This window comes from Talpa occidentalis, unplaced genomic scaffold (genome assembly GCF_014898055.3).
Source record: "Talpa occidentalis isolate TD23 unplaced genomic scaffold, MPIMG_talOcc4v2.1 talOcc4.6, whole genome shotgun sequence".
NCBI lineage: Eukaryota > Metazoa > Chordata > Mammalia > Eulipotyphla > Talpidae > Talpa > Talpa occidentalis.
In genome coordinates this window covers 116,090,160-116,113,826 of record NW_023604972.1, presented here as the reverse complement: position 1 = coordinate 116,113,826, position 23,667 = coordinate 116,090,160, and the positions used below count along the sequence as shown (strand labels likewise).

Here is a 23,667-nt window from a genome sequence, read left to right as displayed (position 1 = left end):
TTTTAGCACAGAATTTTTTATGACAGCTATCTTTATTAATAAAGAGAATATACTTCACTGATATTTTATTTAAAGAAAATTAATTACCCTGGTACAAAAGACACTGCATAGGAAGTATTTAGATAATCTGTTCCAAATTTACTAAAGGATGGCTTAATGAAAAACATCCATTTTATCCTCCATAACCCTCTCACACCACACTGCATGTCAAATTAATCAAGTCAAAATCTTAAATCTCTCATCATGCTTGTAAGTTAATAAGAAATGGATACTGTCTTGGCCCCTAGTTGCTGGCACAGGATTCCTGAAACCCTTGTAATTTCATAAATGATAAGAGCAGTAGGAGCACCTTTTTAATCAAATAAGATGACTTGGGTAGATTTGTGGATGAGGGCTGATCCACTTACAATCTTCTGCCCGTTTCCCCACTTCTCCAAAGAGAGTAGAAGATTTGATCGTGTCTTTGTGAGAAAGCCCCCCAAAATCTTAATGGTGGAAGGTCTGCTGTTCATGTGGGCCACTTGAACAGTGCAGTTGAACAAATGCACACACATATAGTGAGTCACCCCAATTCACTGGAACAGAAGGTCCTGAGCTCAGGCACCTCTGAATTTTTGCCTTATATTTCTCTTTATCTGGTGGTTCTTCTGTATTCTTTATTATATCCTTTAATGAACAGGTAAAAATAAGTAGGTGTTTCCTTGAGTTCTGTGAGCCACTATTGCAAATTAATGGAAACTGAAGAGGGGGTTCTGGGAATCTCTGATTTGTTGCTAAATCAGACAGAAGCTGTAGGTAACCTGAGGACCTATTACTTGTGTTTGGCATCTGAAGTAGGGTGGGAGCAGTCTTGTGGAACTGAGGCACAGCTGTGGGATCTGACACTACCTCCAGATAGATGGTGTCAGAATTGAATTAAATTGTAGGACACCCAGCTGGTGTTTCAGAGAATTACTTGCTTGTTGTGGGAGAAAAAACAACAGATTTGGTGACCAGAAGGGTCAAAAGTAAGGTGTACTGTGAGTAGCAGGGGAGATACACATAGGGAAGAAACACACAGGAGGGAAGAGCTGAATTTTTTCTTTACAATGTATATACATTTCATAGCACTTAAAATTTGTTGTTTCAAACAGATGTGGACAAGCAATGGGCAAAGGACAGTCTCTTCAATAAATGGTGCTGGGAAAACTGGAAATCCACACAAAAGAATGGAGTTGAATCATTCTCTTAACTCCACACACAAAATAAACTTAAATGAATAAAAGATTTAGTTAGACCTATAATAATAAAATGCATAGAAGAAAACTGATAATATCTTCCACAGCATCAATGATAAAGATGTTTTTGGTGAGTCAACCCCTAAGGCAAAGGGAATTAAAAAAAAAAAATGTGTTCCTTTCTATGAACCTTGTTACTGACCCACTATACTATAAGAAGCTTAATGAGGGAAGGTGCCTTGTCTGTTTGCTGACTTTGTATGCTGGTATCTAAAACCAGGCTTGCCTAACATACAGCAAGCATTAATGAGTATCAGTGAATAAAAAATAGATTGAGACTAAACTCACAGAACATACCATCTCCAAAGATTATTTGGGGTAAACTTCCTTATAAAAGAATGTGGTTTCCAATAGTTTTATTAGTTAGGAAGTCCCTACCTACTTAAAACTGACACTCCTGTTCTTGTTTAATAGGCTTGTATTTATGATTCCACAAGTAAGAATTTATGAAGTGATGTATTTGACCCTGGAATCTTACAATCTATGTTAGGACTACACCATAATCTCAAGCACCATTGTGATTTATTTTCCTAAAAGATAGGTTTAATTACTACATCCCACTGCTAAAATTTTGTAAAGGATATTTTCCTGATGTGCAATAGTTTTGAATCAACATTCAAAACTATGCTTATGCACACCATAACCAAGTCTTATTTCACACTTTCTTCAGCAACATAGCTTTTACTTCATTCAAACTAGACAATTCAAACTAGACAATTCAACCACACATAACCACTTCTAGCACATTTTGTTATTGTCTGTGAAAAATCATCTCAAAATTAGGACTCTCTTCTTAGACATTTCTCCCAAGGTGACTATATCTGTCTGCTGATATCTTCTGTGTTCTTCAATGTCCAATTCAAGTGGATCTCAGTAATCTGACTAAGCAAATGCAAGTTACATGCACTGGGGGGGTTCTTTTCAAATTAGTGGAACCCTGGTTACCAATTTATGTGCCGTGAGAGATACTGTATCTATGTCTCATGCCATGAAAGGAACATAAATAGAACAATTATTATAGTTAATATAATTCATTATACTTGAAAGAGAACTTCAGGGTTTAAATTCAAGTGAAAATCCAAATACTTGTGAAAAATGAAATCTACAAGTTAATCAATAAAAGAAAACAGTAGAAAGTAGCAACTCTACTTTAGGGTCAATACAAGAAGCTGTCATGTGTGCTGTATATGATAGATGTAAACAGCAGACTCAAAAGAAGGACTGGTGAGGACAAATTTTTAGCACTTTGCACAATGCTGAAGGTATGATTATCTGTCATAAAAAGGGAAATTTCAGCATATAACAGAGCACACATGCAGAAAGTATCACTGAGTGAAAGGTTATATCCTATGTTCCAGTAGGTTATATTAAAATAGAAAGGTTGAAAATCAGTGACATAAGAGATTGACAACAAACAACATTCTGTTTTTTTTTTTCCTTAGTTGAATAACAGTTCCAAACTCCGTCATTTACTTGCACCCATCTTTAAAATAGCACTTAATGTAAAAAAAAAAATTCCCTATCCTGAATGCAAACTATCATCATTCTGTCCAGAGCCTGATTTCTTAGCTGCTCAAGTGGCCACATTAAGGGAACCCAAGGCCCAGAGGAATACAGTGCTGTTTTCAACAGAAACATCTCACAGTATCCTCATTCCTAGGATTTTCCTGTCCTGAAAACATTTGGCAGTACTACCACTTTGATATACCAGAGTGTACGTTAAATTCAGCTCCCGGAAGCAAAAGTATATAGTATAGCTGAATTGGAAAACTTTCTGACAAATTAAGGAACCGTGTGGGAGTTGTGTTCATGGCATTCTTACTTGTAAAGGAAGGAAGAAAGTCTTTACAAATAATGAAGAAAATCCAGTGAAATATTTTGCTGAATACACATATATTTTAGACCTACCTCTCCCCCCTCAGATGCTCCCAATAGAAATTAGGGTATCAAGTCATTTTTCATTTGAGCACTGGCTGTTATGATTTTCCAAGGTCAAGATCATTATAATTTCAAAACCCCTCTGTTCTTCTGAATAAATTCTATTGTAGCCTGCAAAATCAGGAAACCAAATTAGCTACTCAACTGTCTAAATTTCTTGATATAATGAAAATGGGTTATAAGACAGGATGTAACTATTTTCTTTTTAACTGCATAATAGTATTATTTATAAGCCATCTCAACCATTAATTCAAAATTTTCCTCTTTGTTCTGCCATTACTCTGGCCATAAGTCCATTTATACTTTCTTTTATCAAAGACTCAGAATTATATGTGATGAAGTCTCCTTTAGAGACAAAGTGTTCCCTCATGTACTAAAGCAGAGTACATTCCTGGATCAACCCAGCAATTAAGAAATGACTTCAATCCTGATGAAAGACACTTTGATAATATACCTTTTAACAGGTAATCAACCTCAGAATTCCAGAAAGGAGAGCAGTTTAAAAATTTACTTTCTAAAAAGTGATCTGTGCTTCATTAAACTAAATACATACATGCACATACACACATACCATCATCCATACATCTATACATCCATCCATAAGTAATCAGTTATTTTTTTTATTTTATTTTATTTTATTTTTTTGAATTTTTTAAGAGTTATTTTTATTTATTTATACAAGCACTGGGTACAGTCAGAAGCGTGGGAGGGTGAGAATATTCACCAGAACCAGAGCGGGGAGCAGAGCAGGCAGAGGGACCAAAGTACACTGCTGAGGGGAGCAGTGGGTGGCAGGAGAGGTCTGCGGGCCATGTGGGACCCTCCTCCGGTGGCCGGGGAGCAGCCGGGGATCGAACCGGCGCTGCAAAGGCTGCGGACAGCCTCGCAACCCAGAACTCAACCGCTGAGCCACCGGGGAGGCCCCTTTATTTTATTTTTTTAAGATTTATTTATTTATACAAGAACCGGGGTACAGGCCAGATGTGCGAGAGGGTAAGAGGATTCTCCAGAGACAGAGCGGGGAACAGAACCTAGAGACTGATGAAATACACTGCTGAGGGGAGCAGTGGGTGACACAGGAGAGGTCTGCTCGCCATGTGGGTATCTCCATGGCCGGCAGGGATCAAACCAGGACTGCAGAGGCTGCGGACAGCTTCGCAGCGCTGCGCTCAACCGCCTGAGCCACCAGGGTGGTCCAATCACTTATTTTACTGTGAGCAATATGTTTACAAACAAGCAAATAAATAACACAATACATTTTTTAAAAGATGTTTTCATGCATACTTAAGTGACAACTTTCAAAATAGTTCAAATTATGAACTGTTATTCCTATGTGTTAATATAAAAACTGACCACCTGAAAAGATTCTTAATCCTCACTGACCTGCCCGAGTACTGTCGCATACTCAGCATCATAGTACTAAGGTTTTTATGTATGGAGATGAAATACAAAATAGCAGAGACACAAGTCTTCCTAGCATGGTGCTATACCCCAGCCTCCAACCACCATGGAAAGAGAATAAACAGATGACTATAGGTTGGGAAACCTGGGAAGATGTCACAGCCATACAAAGGGAAGGGAAGAATCTAGGAGAACACGTAAGGGGTGAAAATATGCAAAGACGGATGAAGAGTGTGGCAAGTATGAATCAACTGGCTTGTCGAGAGAATAATAATAACCAAGTTAGAAAAGAGATTTGAGAGACTGAGAGTTTCATAAGAGTTTAAAAGTGATTTGGCACTATTCTTTCTCTACCCAAATTCTTCCTGAAAGGCATATCGTCATGAATGTGTTTGTATGTGCATATATGTGTGTATACACATAGAGAGGGTTTCATATTATATATAATGCATTATAGTACGTATGGTATACATACAATTATTATAAAAAGCTATTAGCCAAGAAAGTATGTGTGTGTGTAATGTATTAGTTGATTTTAAATCAAGTGACTTGAAATATTTGAAATCTGCCTTATTGCAAATGAGAGATTTGAGCAGCTTAAAAATGAGAGCAGGTCTTGTTTTTAGTGTTCAGCTTTTATCTCCGGTTATATAATTAACTTATACAAATTTGGAAGATTAGACTGATTCAAAGTGAAAAAATATTTCTATGGAATAAGAAATGTATGTGGTAGTCCTGATTAGAGTCCTTCATTTACAAGTAAAGAATATGTATCTATAGGTTATTAATTAAAACCAAGAAAAAATTGCTTGAACTGATAAAAATTAGGATATTATATTTTTATATGATTACATAAAACCATATAATTCTATACAGTTTCACTTAGGATTACCTATAATTCACTTGTATGGCTGAGAGACTACTTACATAGATTCTTGCAAAGACAGAATTTTATTAGCTTGTTATTTTAAATACATTTAGCATTTTAATTTTTATCATTGTTAAACTGAGAATCAGTAAATTAAAAATTTTATGCACACAAAATTTAGACATTTTTTACTTTCTATATTACCAATATATTAAGTCCAAGTTCACATAGACTCACTGCCTTGGGCTCTATCATTAAAAAAAACAAACAACTCATTTCTGTACTACATTGAATTTATACACTTTGCTTCATGGAGTCAGGATTTAGGTGTTTAAGTCTGATAATTTCCTCATATTATTAAAGTGATTCTTTGGTTATATTCAGATTTCACACTAAAGATCTTTCCTATACATCAAGTATACAAAGGTAAGTTGAAAATCTCTTGCTCTAAATTCATAATGTGTATTGTGTTAAAATTCTTGCTTAGTACAGGGGAAAATTGCACACCTAAAAGCTGTTATTACTATAATTATTTGACATGAAAGAAAATGACAAGTCTAGAAATAATAGTAGGCTTCCCAGGCAACCCAAGTGTCAGAAATAAGAAGTAGTAGTATAAAGACCTAAGATGTTCCAAAGCAGCTTCATTTCATGAAACTAGATGACATGCAAATACATCTGGGACAGACAGTAACTACTCAAGGACAGTTTAAAAAAGGAAAGGAATGGTCACTATTGGGAGTTTGGATAAGTATTTCCCAAAGTGCACATTGGTCACTTAAAATTCATGAGGGCTTTATCTGGAGGGCAGAGACAGCATGTTAATGTTCAATGTTCAGGGTACAGTCATTTATAACAAAAAGCCAAAAATCTCCAATACATTGTTTCAAACATTTCCAAACTTATTTGACCAGGGAGATATGTACAATATAATACACTGAAAAAGAGATGTTACGTGTAATTATACATAAAAGTATATGTGTGTGTATGACTTATGGATATTATCTGTGGAAGGGGCTTTGAGAAGAAGTGAGATAAAGAAAGGTCTAAAAGGATGCTAGATTGGGATTTACCCTTTTTTGCCCACATTCACTGAGCTGCTAATCTGAGATATCAGAATATCGGCTGTATAAGAGGCTCTTTCATATAAGGATTTACAACTGTAAACAGTGATCCAAGGTCTCAATTTCATGGAAGCTCTACAAAGGTCAGAAGGTAGATTGAGAATTTCCTTGATGGGATTAGTGAGCAGTTTCCTCTAGAGAGAGTGGTTGCTCTTCTGTCAGCCCCTGGACACAGAGGTATGGGAAAACCACAGTGACCTGTGGGGAGAGCACCAGGAAAACCACTTGGGATTCTTTGAAGTAACTTCACATATTTGGGAGACATGAGTCTAAGGTCTGTATTGTACATGGGGACATGTAAATAGTCTGTGGACCCTGAGTTTTACTCCTGCTGAGCAGTCCAAGCAGGCGAGATGCGGACTCCTCATTGCTTCTGTGGGGGAGAAGGGGGTGCTCAGGGAGATGCGGGGATGCCCCTCTGGGGACCAGATCTGAGTCAGTCAAGCCAACATCACACCTTGGGTCCTGTCTAAGAGCATTTCGTGGCATAGGAAGGAATCCATAGGAGAGAGAGACTGGAGCTAACTGCCGGATTGCCATGGCCTCATCTAGCAAAGTGCAGGAGAGAGACACAAAGGAGGTTTCCTAAAGTGTCTAATGAATCTCACAAAGGGCATGCTAGCTTTAATCTCTGCCAGACCCACTGAAGGACACTAGCTTAACACATCTAACAAGTACATTAAAGCTTCCTTTTTCTTTCCCTTTCTTCCCTGTTTCTAGCCCATTTTCTATTGTGATTACAAATAATAGCACCAAGTAGCTTTATCATAGGAGAGAGAAGAGCACTTACAGAGCTAGCCTACTTCCTCACTCCTGGCTTCCACCCCTAAAAGCCCTGGGCGGGGAGGGAAATATTTAATTTAATTAGAAAAGATGAACCTCACTAAATAAAATTCAAGTAATATTTGGAGACAGAGATATGTAATTGTTCTTGATTAGTTCTTAAGTTGAACTTGTTTAATACACCAGTTATAGAAACTATCCATCTTGCTGGCAACCTAGAGCAGAACACCCATTGGGAGATGCACATTGTCAATATCTTTCTCACATTGTCAATCCTCTTTATCTGGGAGAAGGGGAAAATGTAGCTGTCTGAAATGTGATAGAATATAACCCATGATGGCCTGTAAAATCAGCAACATATATTATGACTCAGGCCAAAGTTTAATCTGCAATATTACAATATAAAGACCATCAGATTTTTTTGTTCAAAAGAGAAAAGGATAATAATGAAAACAATGATGATGATTACACTATGGCCCTGTAACAGGCATATAAACAGATAAGGATCTTATATCAGAAGAGTTTATACTACTGCTTGAGATGATAGAAACACCTAGGTTTGGAGATACAAACTGAACAAATGTTCCCTAGAAAGGAAAAATTATTAAGTTACTCTGGAATTCCAAACTAAAATAATGCAATGAATGACTTGCTGCAAAGTAGACTGAATCAATGTATACACTTGAACAAACAATATGATGAGTAAGGAGAGATAATAAAATGTTACCTTTGGAGTGAATTCTGCAGCCAGCTTAGGGGGTTGGATACCTGTACTGTCTGAATGACCACTATAAGAAGTAATAGAGCTCACTGCTTTTACATCAAAATATGCTATGAATGGGTATATGGCAGTGAAGATAATATCAATAATAATTTTCAGGTACTCATGGGAGACGGTTCCAATACACCTATAGACAAATAAAGCTACAAAAATAATTAAGCAGTTCCTCAAAAAATTAAACATAGAATTATTATATTACCTAGCAATTAATTCCTAGGTATATACCTAAATAAATGAAATCGGTACTCAGACAAAATACTTGTATACAAATGTTAATAGCAGCTCTATTCACAGTAGCTATAGGTGGAAACAACACAAATGTCCATCAACAGATGAAAGGATATGTAGAATGTTTTCTATCCATACAATGAAGTATTAATCACCCACAAGAAGGAATGACACACTGATACATGATACAATACGAACTTTGAAAACATTAAAAATGTCACATATTGTATGATTACATTTATATGAGAACACTCAGAATAGGGAATTTCATAGACAGAAAGCAGACTGGTAGCTGCCTTGGGGCTGAGGGGTAGAAGAATTGCTGAATGACTACTTATTGGTAAAGGGTTTAAATTGGGGGAGATGAAAATGTCTTATTTAGATAGAGGTGGTAGATGTGCAATATTCTGAATAGACTAAATGCCAATGAATTGTATACTTTATAATAGTTAATGGTGAATTTTATATTGTTAGAATTTGACCTTAAAAAGTAACAATTAAGCAAAGAAGCCAAAGTGGCCAAAATCATAGCAAGCTGCAAATCATATATATGTAGAGCCATTCTATAAGACTGAGTTGAAAATCATGTATGTATTGTTCATAAAGGTAAAATCTTTTAAAAAAATAGCCTATGCCTTTAAGACTAGTAAATTGTGATCACAAGAAAATGAGCACAGTATTCTAGAACCAAATTTGTCAGTCTTGGTTAAGAGGCAAAAAAAAAAAAAAAAAAAAAAAAAGTGTTCATTTAATCAGGTGTTTCTGATTAAATTGTTCCAAATGTCAGAATGTAACAAAGGATTACCCTAGTTTTGTTGCCCTTTCTTAAGCACTTAGAAGATGAAATACTCGATTACTTGAATTATGATAAACATAATAACATCGTTGCTTAAATATGTCCATAATTAAATAGGTTTCTGAGTTAAATGAGTTTCTGAGTTAAAATCAGCTTATATAGCAGCTCTGAAAGCACAAAAATTGTGAATTCACTTAATATGCAATATAGTGCTTATAAATGTTATCCTGAAAACAAGTTTTGTTGGTTTGGTTTTAAGAAATACGTAGCAATGATGCGGATAAAATTAAGGTGGGATAAAGATCATTTTTTATTAAAAGCAGTATCAGCTGGAAAGGAAAAAGAAACTAACAGAAACATACAGAGTATTATAGTCTTACCTTAAATCTCCATAAATTTAGCCAAATTCCTTATTGTGCAATTTTCAGTCAGTCACAATCATATAAAGTATATTCTTCCTTACTATGTTCTTTCTTTGCAGTTTAATTGAAGACTATTTTAAAATGAACCTTGAAACAATTTTGGTGGTTCATCTTTTCATTATTTCATTTGAAAAAACCAACAGGCACAGTATAATACTTGGTGATGCTCTAATTCCATTCAGGGGAAATAAAGTATCTAGTTACTCTACTTCTATTGTGTGATTATAGTGTTGAAAACTTCTGTAAATAAAGCAACAACTGAAACAATCTTGTCTGTTTTATAAATAATTATGCGTCTAAGTTGTTATCACTCTCCAGGATAAGTATTTTAGAACCATTTTAACCATTACTTTCAGAAATATACTTTGGTAAGGTGCATGCCATATATATTTTCATATTCAACAGATCTCCACAATACAAATTCTCCCTTCAGTTATGACTTATTCTGTTTGTCAATTACTGTATTTGGTCAATTATTGTTCCTATTATCCAAGATCTATCCCAGCCCAGGTAAATCAGCGCATGAAATAAGCTGAATGGATATATCATTGCATATATTTAGCTTTTTCTTTTGAGAAAAGTTTAGAGCAGCAATCATGTTAATTAATACATTGTGCATAAGAATGCATGATAGCAGTTGTTAATATGCATTTTTAAGACTGGAGGGTGTGGTAATTTATCTAGATATAAAGGCAACATATGTTCAACTAGGGATATGGATTGTGATATAAATTATGATTATAACATCCATGGAGGGACATGTGCAATGACTTCCTGTTCCCATTTAATCAGCTAACATATTTTTCTAACATATATTAGAGAAGGGTTTATATTATTTTAACTGTTGAACTATGATAGAACATGAACTAGCACCTTAAATCATCTTCGTACATTTTGAAACGTGTAACTTTTTTTTTAATGCAGACGCAAACTCAGTTTTTTACAAAGTATTCAAGGGAAAAACTAGAAACAAATAAATGCTATGAGGACTATACTGAAGAAAGCTTAAAATATCAAAACAGATTGTGTTTTCCTGCTGTAAGCATTTCATCTCATTATATTTTTGATATATGGGACAGTTTAGTTACCTTGAACACTATTCATTCAATTTACAAACTACCTGTTTGGAAATATTAGAGATAAAAATTCACCTTCTCTTGATATTGCCGCCTTGAGGAATCCAAAGACTGGATTAAAGCTGTGGCGTGGCCGACAAACATGGCATAGCAGGTGGCCCCGACGATCATGCTCAGCATGGTAATCCAGAGGTCAGACATGCTCACGGGGGCCTGGGCACCATACCCTATGCACAGCATGTGACTCATCGCTTTGAAGAGTGCATATGAATACTGCTTTCCCCATGAATCATTCTGGAACAGAGAGAGAAAGAAAATGGACTGAGTCATATAAAAAAGATTATGACCTGTACACAAAAGCAGTATAGAATAGTGGATATGGAAAAACATTCTTGCAATGGAGTATTTACACATATATGCCTCCCTAATTGCTAAATAAATGACTTTATCTTTAAAATCTGGCTAGCACCATGAAATAGAAAATCTACTGCTGATATATGCATTCCTAGTCAATTTTAGGTTTGGTGTTTTTAGTTTTAAATTTTTATTAAAGTAATATTGGTTTACAACTATAACTAGGTTTCAGGTGTACAGCACTATATAGTTCAACGTGTGTATATGCTAACTATAATCAACAACAAAGCTAGTTTCCTTATACTACCTGTTTTATCCCAGGCTGCCTCATTCCCTCTTCACCTCTGGTAAACACCATTATGCTGGAAGAATCTAAGGTTTTGCTTTTTGTTGTTGCTGTTGTTGCTCATTTGTTTTGTTTCATTATCTCCCACACATTAGTGAAAACATATGGTATTTTTGTTGTTGTTTTTAAAACTAAAATTTCTTTTGGGACAATGGAGTTCACACAAAGATGCCAAGAAAGAATATGATGTGCTTATTTTAAGGTTTCCAGAAAATGTGCTCATTCTCTACGAATACATCTGGAAGCTGGGAAATGGTGCAGATGGTGTGGTATGACATGCATGGTCAGAAGTATAGGAATTTTTATCAAAACTATGATATCTAGATATTTTTAAATCTAAACTGATATATTTGTGCAGTCCATAATCTCATATTTCTAAAATGTAAAGTAATCATATTTTTGGAAATACAAGTCTGATAAATGGAAAGACTTCCTTGAAGTCCTCTCTAAGAGTAATGAACATTGGAATGTGCATTCAAATGCCAGGGTTGTTGATGGATGGATCTTGTCAGCATTTTATAAAATAATGATATAAAACAAACAAAATAATACATTGGCAAACATTCTAAATAAAAATGAATTCTATGTTATTAGATACAAATTCTAATGTCACTTCAAAACTTTATTCCAAGTTCTAATCTATAAAAATAGGTTTTTTGATATATTATATTTACCCTTTGATAAAATTTAAAGGATTTTTTTATCAATTTGCATAATGTATGAGGCCCAGGGCAAATGAAAATTTGGGGACGTTTAGTTTAAAAGGCAGGAAAATAGTTCTGTTAAAGATAATATCTCAAAATGCTTCTTTTAAAATATTTCCTTACATATGAAACTTAAATAATAGTGCTAGATGAACAACAACAAATTGCAAAAAATAATTTGGTATCATAATTTTATATATATTAAATAATAGTACTATTTATTGTGTTATCTAGGTTGATCAAATACTTTTTCTGCCTTAATTTTCTACAAGTCCATTTTTTATGTCATAAAAATTTATACAATTAGCAATTTCATTTTCAGTGATAAAAATGAAAGTGGTTTGGAGCCAATGTAAGACTATAAGTAATTTCTGATACTTTTTAATTTTGAGAAAGATTGATATAACTGCTACTACTGCTATTAAGAGTGTCTTATAGGCTGTGGCAATTCATATTTCTTGTGAATTATTTTAAAATACAAATTTTAGTATATTTGGAGATATGATTCTCATGGAATAATTTTTCCATAAAGAAAAATGAATTCTTCAAAAATTGCCTTATGTAGGTCGTAGAATGATTTTTTAAAATTAAATTTAAATTATTAAAGTTAATTTTTTTTATTTTAAGATAATAGGCAAATTAGGAAAGTTAATGCCCACTAGCCCTTCACTTAGTTTTCCCAACAGGTAACATCTTGCAAACTACAGTTCAATTTCACAACAAAGAAACTGATGTGGATTCAATACACTGAGCTTATTCATGTTTCACTAATTTATATGTACTGATTTGTGTGTTTATTTAGTTCAATGAGTTGGTTCAAATATTTATCACATGTTGGTTCAAATATTTATCACCACAGTTAAGAAACAGAACAATTCCATCACAACAAAGATACCTTATACTGCCTTTATATTGGTTAAATGTATTGTTAAATGTAATTAATACACAGAAATTTTTGTATTTCCTCTAATATTTCCTGTAACTTGCCAAGGTCTCATGTAAAAATAAAAAATAATTTGATGATTTCTATGTATATAATCCCAAATGCCTACTTATACATTCTATCCTTGTATTTTCATTTATAGTATAGGAAATTTAATTTTAAAAATTGTTTTCCTTGCTAATAATGTGCTCATTTAAAGCTTCATGTGAAAATACTGATGTTTTTCATCAATGTGATGATCTTTGAATTTAACTGATCACTAATTTCTTTGCAATGTTCCAGTAGTTTTCAAAACTAGACATTTTGCATGATGGATAGCAGTTATGCTTTATTGCCATGTTCATGTGCACACCATTTTTGTAATAATTTATAGACATGTTTACAGCCTGGGCTCCACCTTCTTAGAACTAAGGCAAGAGATTAGATGGTTGTGTAGATACAGTGGGGATGGGCTCATGGGACTGATGGGCATCTGGTCTCTCATCATGAGTCTTATCCCTGTCCTGCTGGCAAAGACTCAGTATTATCTCCCAGAGTTGCTGTTTTGTTGCGGCTGTTGTTGCCACTGCTAATCTGCACCCACTTCAGGTTGGCCACACTGGGGACACACAGCATCTCAGACTGCTGAGTATGTGTGACTTGGTGTCGGGCCAACAGCTTGGCTTCTGTGCTGCCTGCTGTGCCTGCAGGCCTGAACCTGTGTATACACAGCTGCCACCCTGCTGCTCAAGTTCATGCTCCATTGTCCCACTGGACTTCACCTACTGAACACAAATTCAGAGATAAAATTATTAAGAATTTTTAAAAAGCAGCAGTAAAGCATCAAACCAAGTACAGAGTCCTGCTGAAAGTGGGTCCCTGTGCAACTGTAAGGTCACACACACATGAAACCTTCATGCCAGTGTCATATTAACGCTTAAATCATCAAAACAAAATTTAAAACATATATTGAATGTATGTGAGTAGTTTCTTCATGCTTTAATGGGATTTTCCAAACACATATATACAAACACAATTCAAAAGTCCAAATAATAAACTCATAAACTTTGGAATTGTGTATGCTGACAAATAAATATCCCATTTAGTTGAAAGAGTTTTGTATCTTGCATGTATTATTTTACTATAATATTGCTATATTATAATATGAAGGTAGTATGAGGATTAAGATTGTACACTTAAAGTGCCTTACCAATGATCAAAATATATGCAATACATATAATAAACATATTAATTTGAATCCTATTGAAAGTAAACAGATTAAGTTCTGATTTAATTTCTTAACCTTGCTTTTATTTTAATGATTTACGAACAAATTGCTCCTTATAATTAGTGTTTTATTCCTCAAAGTGTTCACTCATTTAATTCACTGCTTCACTGAGGTATCATTGAAATAAATATTTTTTCAGGAAAATGTATTATACAAATTACCAGGAGCAAATCTAAGTAAAATTGCTTATTCCACCTGGGAATTTTCATATAGAAATAATGTATTTTGAGCTTTCCCTAGGTTTAAGTTAGAATACTTTCTAGACATTTGGTTTGATATTATATGCATATATTATTGCTGAATTTGGGGTCAGGGTGAAGGGTTATGGTGAAAAGAAAGAAGAAAAGAAAAAGAGTAATGTTTACTTGTCTGTCTAGACCTCCATAGAAAGGACATTCAAACTCAAACTCAGCTACTTTAGTATCATACTATAGAAATAATACTTCCTCCCAGTCCATTATCTTTCCCACAAACTAAAATTCATTATTTAATATATGAATTGATTCCTTAATCATCTGAAAGCACATATGAGTATAAAAGTTTAAGTAGGTAAAATGGTAGCAAAACATACTATAGAAACTAGAGATTTGGAAATATACATATTTACTGCCAAAATATTAAAAAAATCAGAATTATAACAAAGTAGTGCAATAAGCAAGCCAAGTGGAGAATGAGCTCTGTAGACCTAGATTACCAAATTTTGATTAGTGTGCCCAATTTATTTCTTCAAAGTTGAATAAACTTATCATTTATAATGAATGCCAGATAGAAAGTTGCATTAAGAACTTCTTAAGGGCCTCCCTGGTGGCGCAGGGGTTAAGCACCACACTATGAAGCAATTTGCAGCCTCTGTAGCATGAGTTCTATCCCTGGCCGGCCAGGGAGCTACCCACATGGCGCAACAGACCTCTCCTGTCTCGCCCGCTACTCCCCTCAGGACTGTATTTCAGTCAATCTGCCTGTTCTGTTCCCCATTCTGTCTCTGATGAATCCTCTCAACCCCTGCATCTCTGGCCTGTGTTCCAGCTCTTGTATGCATAAATAAATAAATCTTAAAAAAAAAAGAAATACTTAAGACAAGGAATATAGTAGAACATAATTTACCTAAAATCACAGAAAATATAACACAAAAGGTCACCAATTCAAAAAAAAAAAATGTGTGCTCACTTGAATACTGCTATGATCATGATTTTACTGCATCGGTATGTGAGAGAACAGTAGGGTAACAGTTGCTCTCCATTAGTTTGACAATGCTGAAGTATGATAAACATGAATAGACGTGGGAGTGCACTTTAGAGTGTAAGTGACTGAAATAGAACTATCACTGTTTTTAAAGGTTAATTTTATATTATTTTGTTCTTTGAAATAGGTTTCCTAGAATTAATGGATTCATATAATTACTATAATCAGAAACATTTATGAATCACCCAGAAGGATGTCATTATCTTAGTTGAAGGATTATTTCTGACTTTTTGTTACAGACCATACTAAGTGATGATGTCAGTGAGAAGACAAGTGATGATCAATTCAATGAAGTCATCCCAAATTTAATTACTTAGGAGGAATATATGTGCAAGAAATTCCTAAGGAAACTTGTGGAAACGACTGCCAGCAGGTTGGATGTTAGTCAAAATGTGACAGGCAAGGAAAATAATATTTCTTAAAAACAAAAAAAAACACACATATGATGTATCATTTCAGCCATGGGGTAGTGCTGTGCAAGCAACATTAACTCCACAGCATGAAGCAACAGAACCTCCAACTCTGCACTTTTGCTGATTTCATTGTTATAGAGCAATGGCTCATATATATTCATATGTATTAGGAAGTAGTGAATTATTTCCCTTCAGTTCACATGACAAACTCTTGCACTCTTGGAAAATATATTTTTATTCTCAGTAGCAATATCACCAAATAAATGCCATTGATTCATACTGATAATACTTTTTAAAATTAGGATACAACTATATATTTTTTCAGATGGAGAAATGCATTATTTTTTTTATCTGTAGTGTTATGATCTGCATGCAAACATTTTTACCTCTTTCATAAACTTTTTGCAGAAGAGGATTCAAATAGTTTTTAACAATAAAACATAAAGTTACTGCACACTAAAATGTTGTTGCCATAAAATGAAAGATTTCTGGTTATTTTGAGACTTGTTCTAGACTTGTTTCCTGGTCAATTAATTCCTCCAGTTCCAATTGTACTCTTTACTGCTTCAATAATGATGATAAAATACAACATTTGCAATAAGTAGTTTTAAGAAGTAAAATTTAATGATGTTTTAGATCATGGATATATTTTCTCATATTTCTTTTAATGCTGGTGCATTACTTTAAAATAAAAATTAAGCAAATTGATAAATTATTTTTTAATTTGGTTTCTCATTAACTCATTTTTTATGCTTTCATTAATACTTCTAATCCAACAGATCCCAAATCAAGACATTATTTCAAGATGTTAAGTGTGATTTTTCTATTACAATTAACTTTTCAAGCAAAATATCTGTATCAGGTATAATTTATACAAGGAAATACATTTTGCATGCATAAAAATAGTAAATATATTTTATTTTTATGTGCAAAAATAAGAAGGAACAATGGAAGATGGTAGCATATACAGAGCACTTACTTCTTGCAAGGCACTATTATATCATCTCATTATTCCTCATAACATTCTTGAAACCAGATATTGTGATCACAAATAGGGAATGCAAAGCTTAGAAAAACTAAAAAATTTGCTCAACATGACTTCCTTGTAGGTGTCAAAGCTGGAATTCAAGTACAGGTCTTTCTGAACTAGTATAAACCTTCTCAGTTCCAAATATAGTCATAGTCATTTATTTCATGACTCACTATAAATATAAAAGTAGGGTTTTCAAACATTTTAGAACATAAGCATAGTGCAGAAATATATTTTTATCTCATCCAGCAAAAGGGGTCCTTATAGATCTTAAAGGAATTTAGAAGAACTATTGTATCAGATTTTCATCCTAGAAAATCTGTGAAGGAAAATTCTCTGGAGAATATGTGATCAATAATGATGGTTTAGTCAGACAGCCATACTTCACTTGTATATTTTCCTATTGGCCAAGAACTTTCAAAGGACTCTCTTCCTTTCCTCCATCCCCAAAGTCTGGAATGAACAACCTATTCTGGTATCTAAAATGCATAATTCTCTAGAAGGAAATTCTTGTCAGAGACTAATCCTATACAGGGTGTGGAAGATGCAGGTGACCTTCCATAGGTTCAATATGAAAGACTGAAGCTATTTGCTTTCACTCAACACCTGGCCTGAGAGAAACAAACAATGAAGCCATATTTCCCAACTGCTATCATTTAAATTCACTTTTAAATTAATCATATGGGTTTAAGGTAAAGCAGCTCTTTACAGATGATCTTTTTTTTAAAAAAAGATTTATTTATTCATTTACACAAGAACCGGGGTACAGGCCAGATGCATGATAGGGTGAGAGGATTCACCAGAGACAGAGCGGGGAACAGAACAGGCAGACTGACGAAATACAATGAGGAGGGGAGCAGCAGGCGAGACAGGAGAGGTCTGCCAGGTCATGTGGGACCCTCGCTGGCTGGAATCGATCCGGTGCTGCAGAGGGGGCGGAAAGTTTCACAGAGTGACGCTCAACCACCTGCGCCACCAAGGGAGGCCCTACAGATGATCTTCAAATTAATAGATCATCCCTTCTGATGGTATTCTCATATTGTTTCAGTCTGCTAATTACACGTTTTAGCATATGGTATTGTTAAAAACTACTGAGATTAAGTGAAAATGAGCTTTATAATCCCTTTTGCTAGGCTGGGACTCTTGTTCTTAAAGAATGTTTGTTGCCACTTAAGACATAGAGGCAGAAAAGTTAGAAACATCTTTTAAGCTACAATGTAGTTCTTGGGAGGAATTGTTACTAATTAAATCATGAAATAAATATGTGATTTTGTTATATAAATGGTTATGTTACCATATTAAAACAAAGCATTAAATTTACTTTCTAATTTACATATTGTCAATTTGTATGAAAATGGGGTAATGTGGAAAGAATGTGTACTTTTTATGAAGAGTAAATGAGAGGATTTATATAAAAAGCTGCCACATAAAATAACTATATATAAAAGAATTGATACATAAGATGTTTAGATGTTTTCCACCTAATATAGTTCTGAAAATGAAGGTTTGCTTTTTTTTAAAGATTTATTTATTTTTATACAAGAACTGGGGTACAGACCAGAGGCACGGGAAGGTGAGAGGATTCACCAGAGACCGAGTGGAGAGCAGAACAGGTAGATAACCGAAATATACTGCTAAGGGGAGCAGTGGGCAAGACAAGAGAGGTCTGCGGCACCATGTGGGTATCTCCCTGGCCGGAGGGGAATCGAACCTGCGCTGCAGAAGTTGCAGACAGCTTCACAGTGCTGCGCTAAACCCACTGCAAGGGTTTAAATTTATTTATAGTGTTGATCCATCTGTTTGTTTTAATTTAACAAACATGTTTATGGTGTTTTCTTCTGCCAGGTACAATCCTAATCTCTTTACAAATACATAAATCATGAAGCATTTTATTAAAATCTAATATTCCAAGATAGGCATAGTAAAATACAGAAACTAAACCACTAAAGTATAAGGTGACACAAAACTTTCTTAGGAATTTAGTTATTTATGTTGGTTATTTGTTTTGAGGTTAAAGAGCTTTTCCATTATTATAAAAGCCAGACTTTCTCTCACCATTTGCAGATTTTGAAATGCTGCCTTAATGAGGGTATATTTTTCCCTCAACATTTAATATATTCAGGAAATTTTGATATCATGTTAAACTAACTTCAATGTTTTTTCCTTCCTATTTAGATTTCTTATTGTGCTTCCAGAGGCAGGAAGGGATAGTGATGTATAATAAAACAGTCAAGCTATTAAACAGTTTTCTTCCCTGTAACAGTCTGACATTTATTCATAGACTTATAGAAAATTGGTATTGTACAAGATATGGAAAAATTTTTAGTTTATCCTTTTAATGAACAAACTGAGCCTCAGAATCCATGATTACAAGCTTAAAACACAGAAGTAAATAAACAATTATATACATGGATAAATATTCTTGTACTAAACAATGTTAATTTCATATGCAAGGAAGAAGATATCTTAAAGTAATAGATAATACTATTTCTTGCTTAAGGGCACATCTGACTAGTTCAGTTTCTTTAACTTGCCTATGGTCTTATGGTAAGAAGCCCTATCTCTCCATTGGTTCTCTCACATGCTGATGGTGCACACAGTACATTTTAAGCTAAACCTTAATAATTGTCATCCTGTACTCAGCTCACATATGGGTATTTATGAGGAAAAGTCAACTATTAATTAGTTAAATCATCTCATTTCTAAAAGTGATAGTATAAATTTTCATTATAATATATCTGGGTAAAATAAGTATATCCACTATGATCTGCATTGCCCAACATTGCCATGGAGTTATCTATTTTAGGAAAATGTGTTCTTGTTAGATCATTGCTTAATTATACAGAATGCCATCCTTCTGTGCTACAGTTATTTCCATCACAATTTTAAAAGATAAATGACACCAATTAAAATTACTGTGTTACTCAATGAAATTTCACATCATACCAGTCAGAATAGCTACTATCAAAAAGTCTAGAAATAATAAGTGTTGGGAAGGATGTGGAGAAAAAGAAACTATTTTATACTGTAGGTGAGAATGTAAATTAGTGTAGCTACTTTGGAAAACAGTATGGAGATTTCTTGAAAAATTAAAAATAGAAGTGCCATATAACCCAGTAATTCTAGTTCTGGATATTTTCCCAAAGACTATGAAGACATTAATTTGAAAAAAAAAAAGGTGCCCCTATAATCACTAGAGCATTATTCACAATAGCCGAGATATGGAAACAACTCGTGTCCAAAGACATCAGATGAATGGATTAAGAAGGTATGGTATATATACATAATGGAAAACTACTTGGTTATAAAAAAGATGAAATATTGTCATTTATAACAACATGGATGAAGTTTGAGTGAATTTGGTAAGTGAAGTAAGTCAGAAGGAGAAAGAAAAATACTTTATGATTTTACTCATTAGTGGAATATAAAGACAAAAAAATTAACCAAAGAAACAAATAAAACCCAAGCCCTTAGAGTTTAATAACAAAATGGTTGTTACAGGGAGGGGTGGGAGGAATTGGTAAATGGCAAGAGGGAGATGATTGGTGGTGGATGGTGACTAGACATTTGGTGAGCATGGCATGGCATGGCATGGCATAGATAGATGCTGAGGTGAGAAATTGTGCATCTGAAACCTACACAGTATTATAACTAACGCTGCCTCAACAAGAAGAAAAAAAAGATTAATTTTACTTTAGGGGAGAAAAAAAACTTTAATATTCATCCTCTTTTATAGTGAAGTAACTACACAAATCAGAAATAGTATATACTACTTAATTCTAAAGGCATGACCTTAAATTGCAGACAAGCAAATAAAGCCTTCAATTACAAGTAATACTAGAACTTGGCATATTGATTATGCAATTTAATAAGATAGGCATAGGAAATACTCTACCCTATAATACTGTGTAAAAAGCAGAAAGTATTGAGCACTTAGTTATTTTTAGAAGCCTAACTTCCAACTGAATGTTCTTATTCTATGATGTGTACTCAGTGTATTCTTAGTATGTAAGGCGTCTGTGTCAGTTACTGTTCTGAGAGTGTATTCTGCTTTGACTTATAAATCCACATAAGCCTTAAACAAATGTAAGTTTTATAATGTGTAGTCTCCTTGATCTTAAGCAAAATTACACAGAAAATTTAAATACCAAAGAATACTTTAGAGAGGCAAAATGCAATTGCTGGATCAATGGAATCAAACCAAATACCCTTTCTACTAATGCATAAAAAAGGTTAAATCCCCAGTCTCAGATGCATCTGATAAGTCAATTTTCCAATTATATCACATTGAGTGTGAGCATGTGAGTGTGTGCATGAGAGGGAGGGAGGAAGGGAGAGAGAGAGAGATTTCTTTTTCAAGTCTCCGATTATCTTTTCTCACCTTCTCTGTTTGGGAATCTATAACAAACTATAACACACACACATAAAATAATTAGAGACAATCTGTTTTACTTTCTCTCTTTATTTCTGTCTTTCCAGATTCTGATTCTACCAATTTACAAGACAAGGAAAATGATTATTCAGACTTAATTCCCATTTCTGATGTGTTCCTTCCAATTCTTTAAAATCAGAACAAAAATACAAGGGCCACCATCTCATTTTCAACTATGGCATTTCTATCATTCAAAGGAAATATCCCATTTAACTACAGAATATTTCATTTGAAATCATGCTATTATGAATGTTTTCACTACTTGCTTACGGCAAGGAGAAGAAAACTAAGGCTATTTTACTTTTAGGAAAGGAGTCTATTCTTTCTGCTTGTTAAAAATAGCATACAAAGGTAAATGTTACCAGAAATGAAGCTTCCCTGAGTCCTTTAGTAGAATTCTTATTTGTTTCCAGTTCTAATATTATCTAATGTCAACATTTCCCCCAGTTCTGACCACTTTGGGTATGAAACATAATACCTAATGTTTCTTGAAAGGAACACACCGCTTAGAGCTATATCTGTATAAGGCTGATCTTTAACATCTTAATCAGGCAGAACACCAAGTTTGCTACAAACTGGCAGACCAACTTTAAAGAACACATTCACATAGCACATTGATGTGTCTTCTTTAACATCTTCTGAAATGGAAGGAAACAGCACTAGGTCTTACCTGAAAAACTAAAGAAACCCTTAAAAAATAACAACATGCATTTCTCAGTCAATAGGGACTGTTTAGACAAAAAAAATAAGTAAATATTTAAAGCTTAATGATTTGTGCATCATTTCCATGACTCATGCCATATTTTCCAAAGCCAGCTCTAAAACGATTAATCTGCTCCAATGAATCATATTCTTTTCACCTTCTCTATTCTTTCAGCTCTAGTAACACAGGTCAATAACATCATCCGTGTGTATTTAGGTCCACACCTAAATACATATGTCCATATGTGTATGGACACAGCAGGTCTGCCTAAAAGAGGCATAGCATACTGGCTTCCCTTATATGCAATCAGTGTGCTGCTACCAGTAATGATATGTCACCAGTTTCTCTGGACAGTAGAGACTGAAGTTAACAGTAAACCTCACTGAGACAACTACAATCTTACTACAATTAATGTTTGGGAGAAGTGTACCCAATTCTCCAAACACAGAACCAAGATAAAATGGCCCACTCAAAAATCTCTCCTTTATCTTTTTCTAAGAGACTTGAAATTATCTAAAGTCTCATTAAGCTAAGAAATTAAAGCCAATGACATTTTCTCTGGAAGGCCATAATCTAAGAACCTATACAATACAAATAAATTCGTATCCAAATATTTTAAGGTTATGATCTAGAGGTTCCTTGGGTAGCCTCAACAGAGTTCAGGGGTAACTCTCAAGATGCTAGAAATTTAGTGATTTTAATCTTATCTCCTTTATTTATACTATTCCTTCCCATAAGGAAAACAATAAATCCAACATAATAAATTTGCTTTATTCAAGTACTTAAGTGAAAAGAGTTAAATAAGATTAAGTAAAACAAGACTATTCTTCTGACCTCTACCCTAACTATCTGTCTGGATGTCCTCTATTTGACTGTCAATGAATAACCCAAATTTTGTGTCTGAACTGAACTCTGCTACTACCAGTAAAGTTTATTGTCCCTGAAACCCCATCCCAGTTAGTTTCACTTGATTGACTCCAGGTTGTACTTCCTTTCTCTTCACTGGGGAGCATCCAAGCTAAAGAGCAGCTAAGCAGTATCTACTTCAACTCTACCTACCCAAATAGCTCTCAATATACTAGGCTGAAGAAATTACATATGGATCACAAAATACCCACCCAAACATGCAGACTCAACAATTAAAAAGGATCCTTCTTTTGTCTCACTTCTTTATTACACCCAAGTTCCCATTCCCTGCCAAGTTTTTCCTTCCAGGAAGCTTTTTATATTTATGTTTTTTATTGAAGTAAATTTGCGTTATAGCATTATGTAAGTTTCAGGTGTTCATCAATTAGAGACATCATACATATATATATTAAGTTCACTGTCCAAATCTATACCTCATTATACCACTGTCAACGACCTTTTATAGTTACTTGGTTTGATGTCATATTACAACCTGCACTTGATTACATCCATTACCACATATTTATAATGGAAAATGACTTGGTATTGTTAATAACCATGCTAGGTTTCTGTGCACTTCTTTGATTGTGACCTTTAATAATTCTGAGGCCAGTTCTTTTCCTTTCAAGGATT

General features: G+C 34.2%; 1 protein-coding gene across 1 annotated transcript in view; it reads right to left on the bottom strand.

The window, feature by feature from the left end:
* The window catches only part of HCN1 (hyperpolarization activated cyclic nucleotide gated potassium channel 1), a 327,077-nt gene that overhangs the window by 77,330 nt on the left and 226,080 nt on the right, over positions 1–23,667 (bottom strand). Inside the window, 1 exon segment of the mRNA XM_054688488.1 lies at positions 10,770–10,988. Within this exon segment, the coding sequence (XP_054544463.1) occupies positions 10,770–10,988 (219 nt within the window).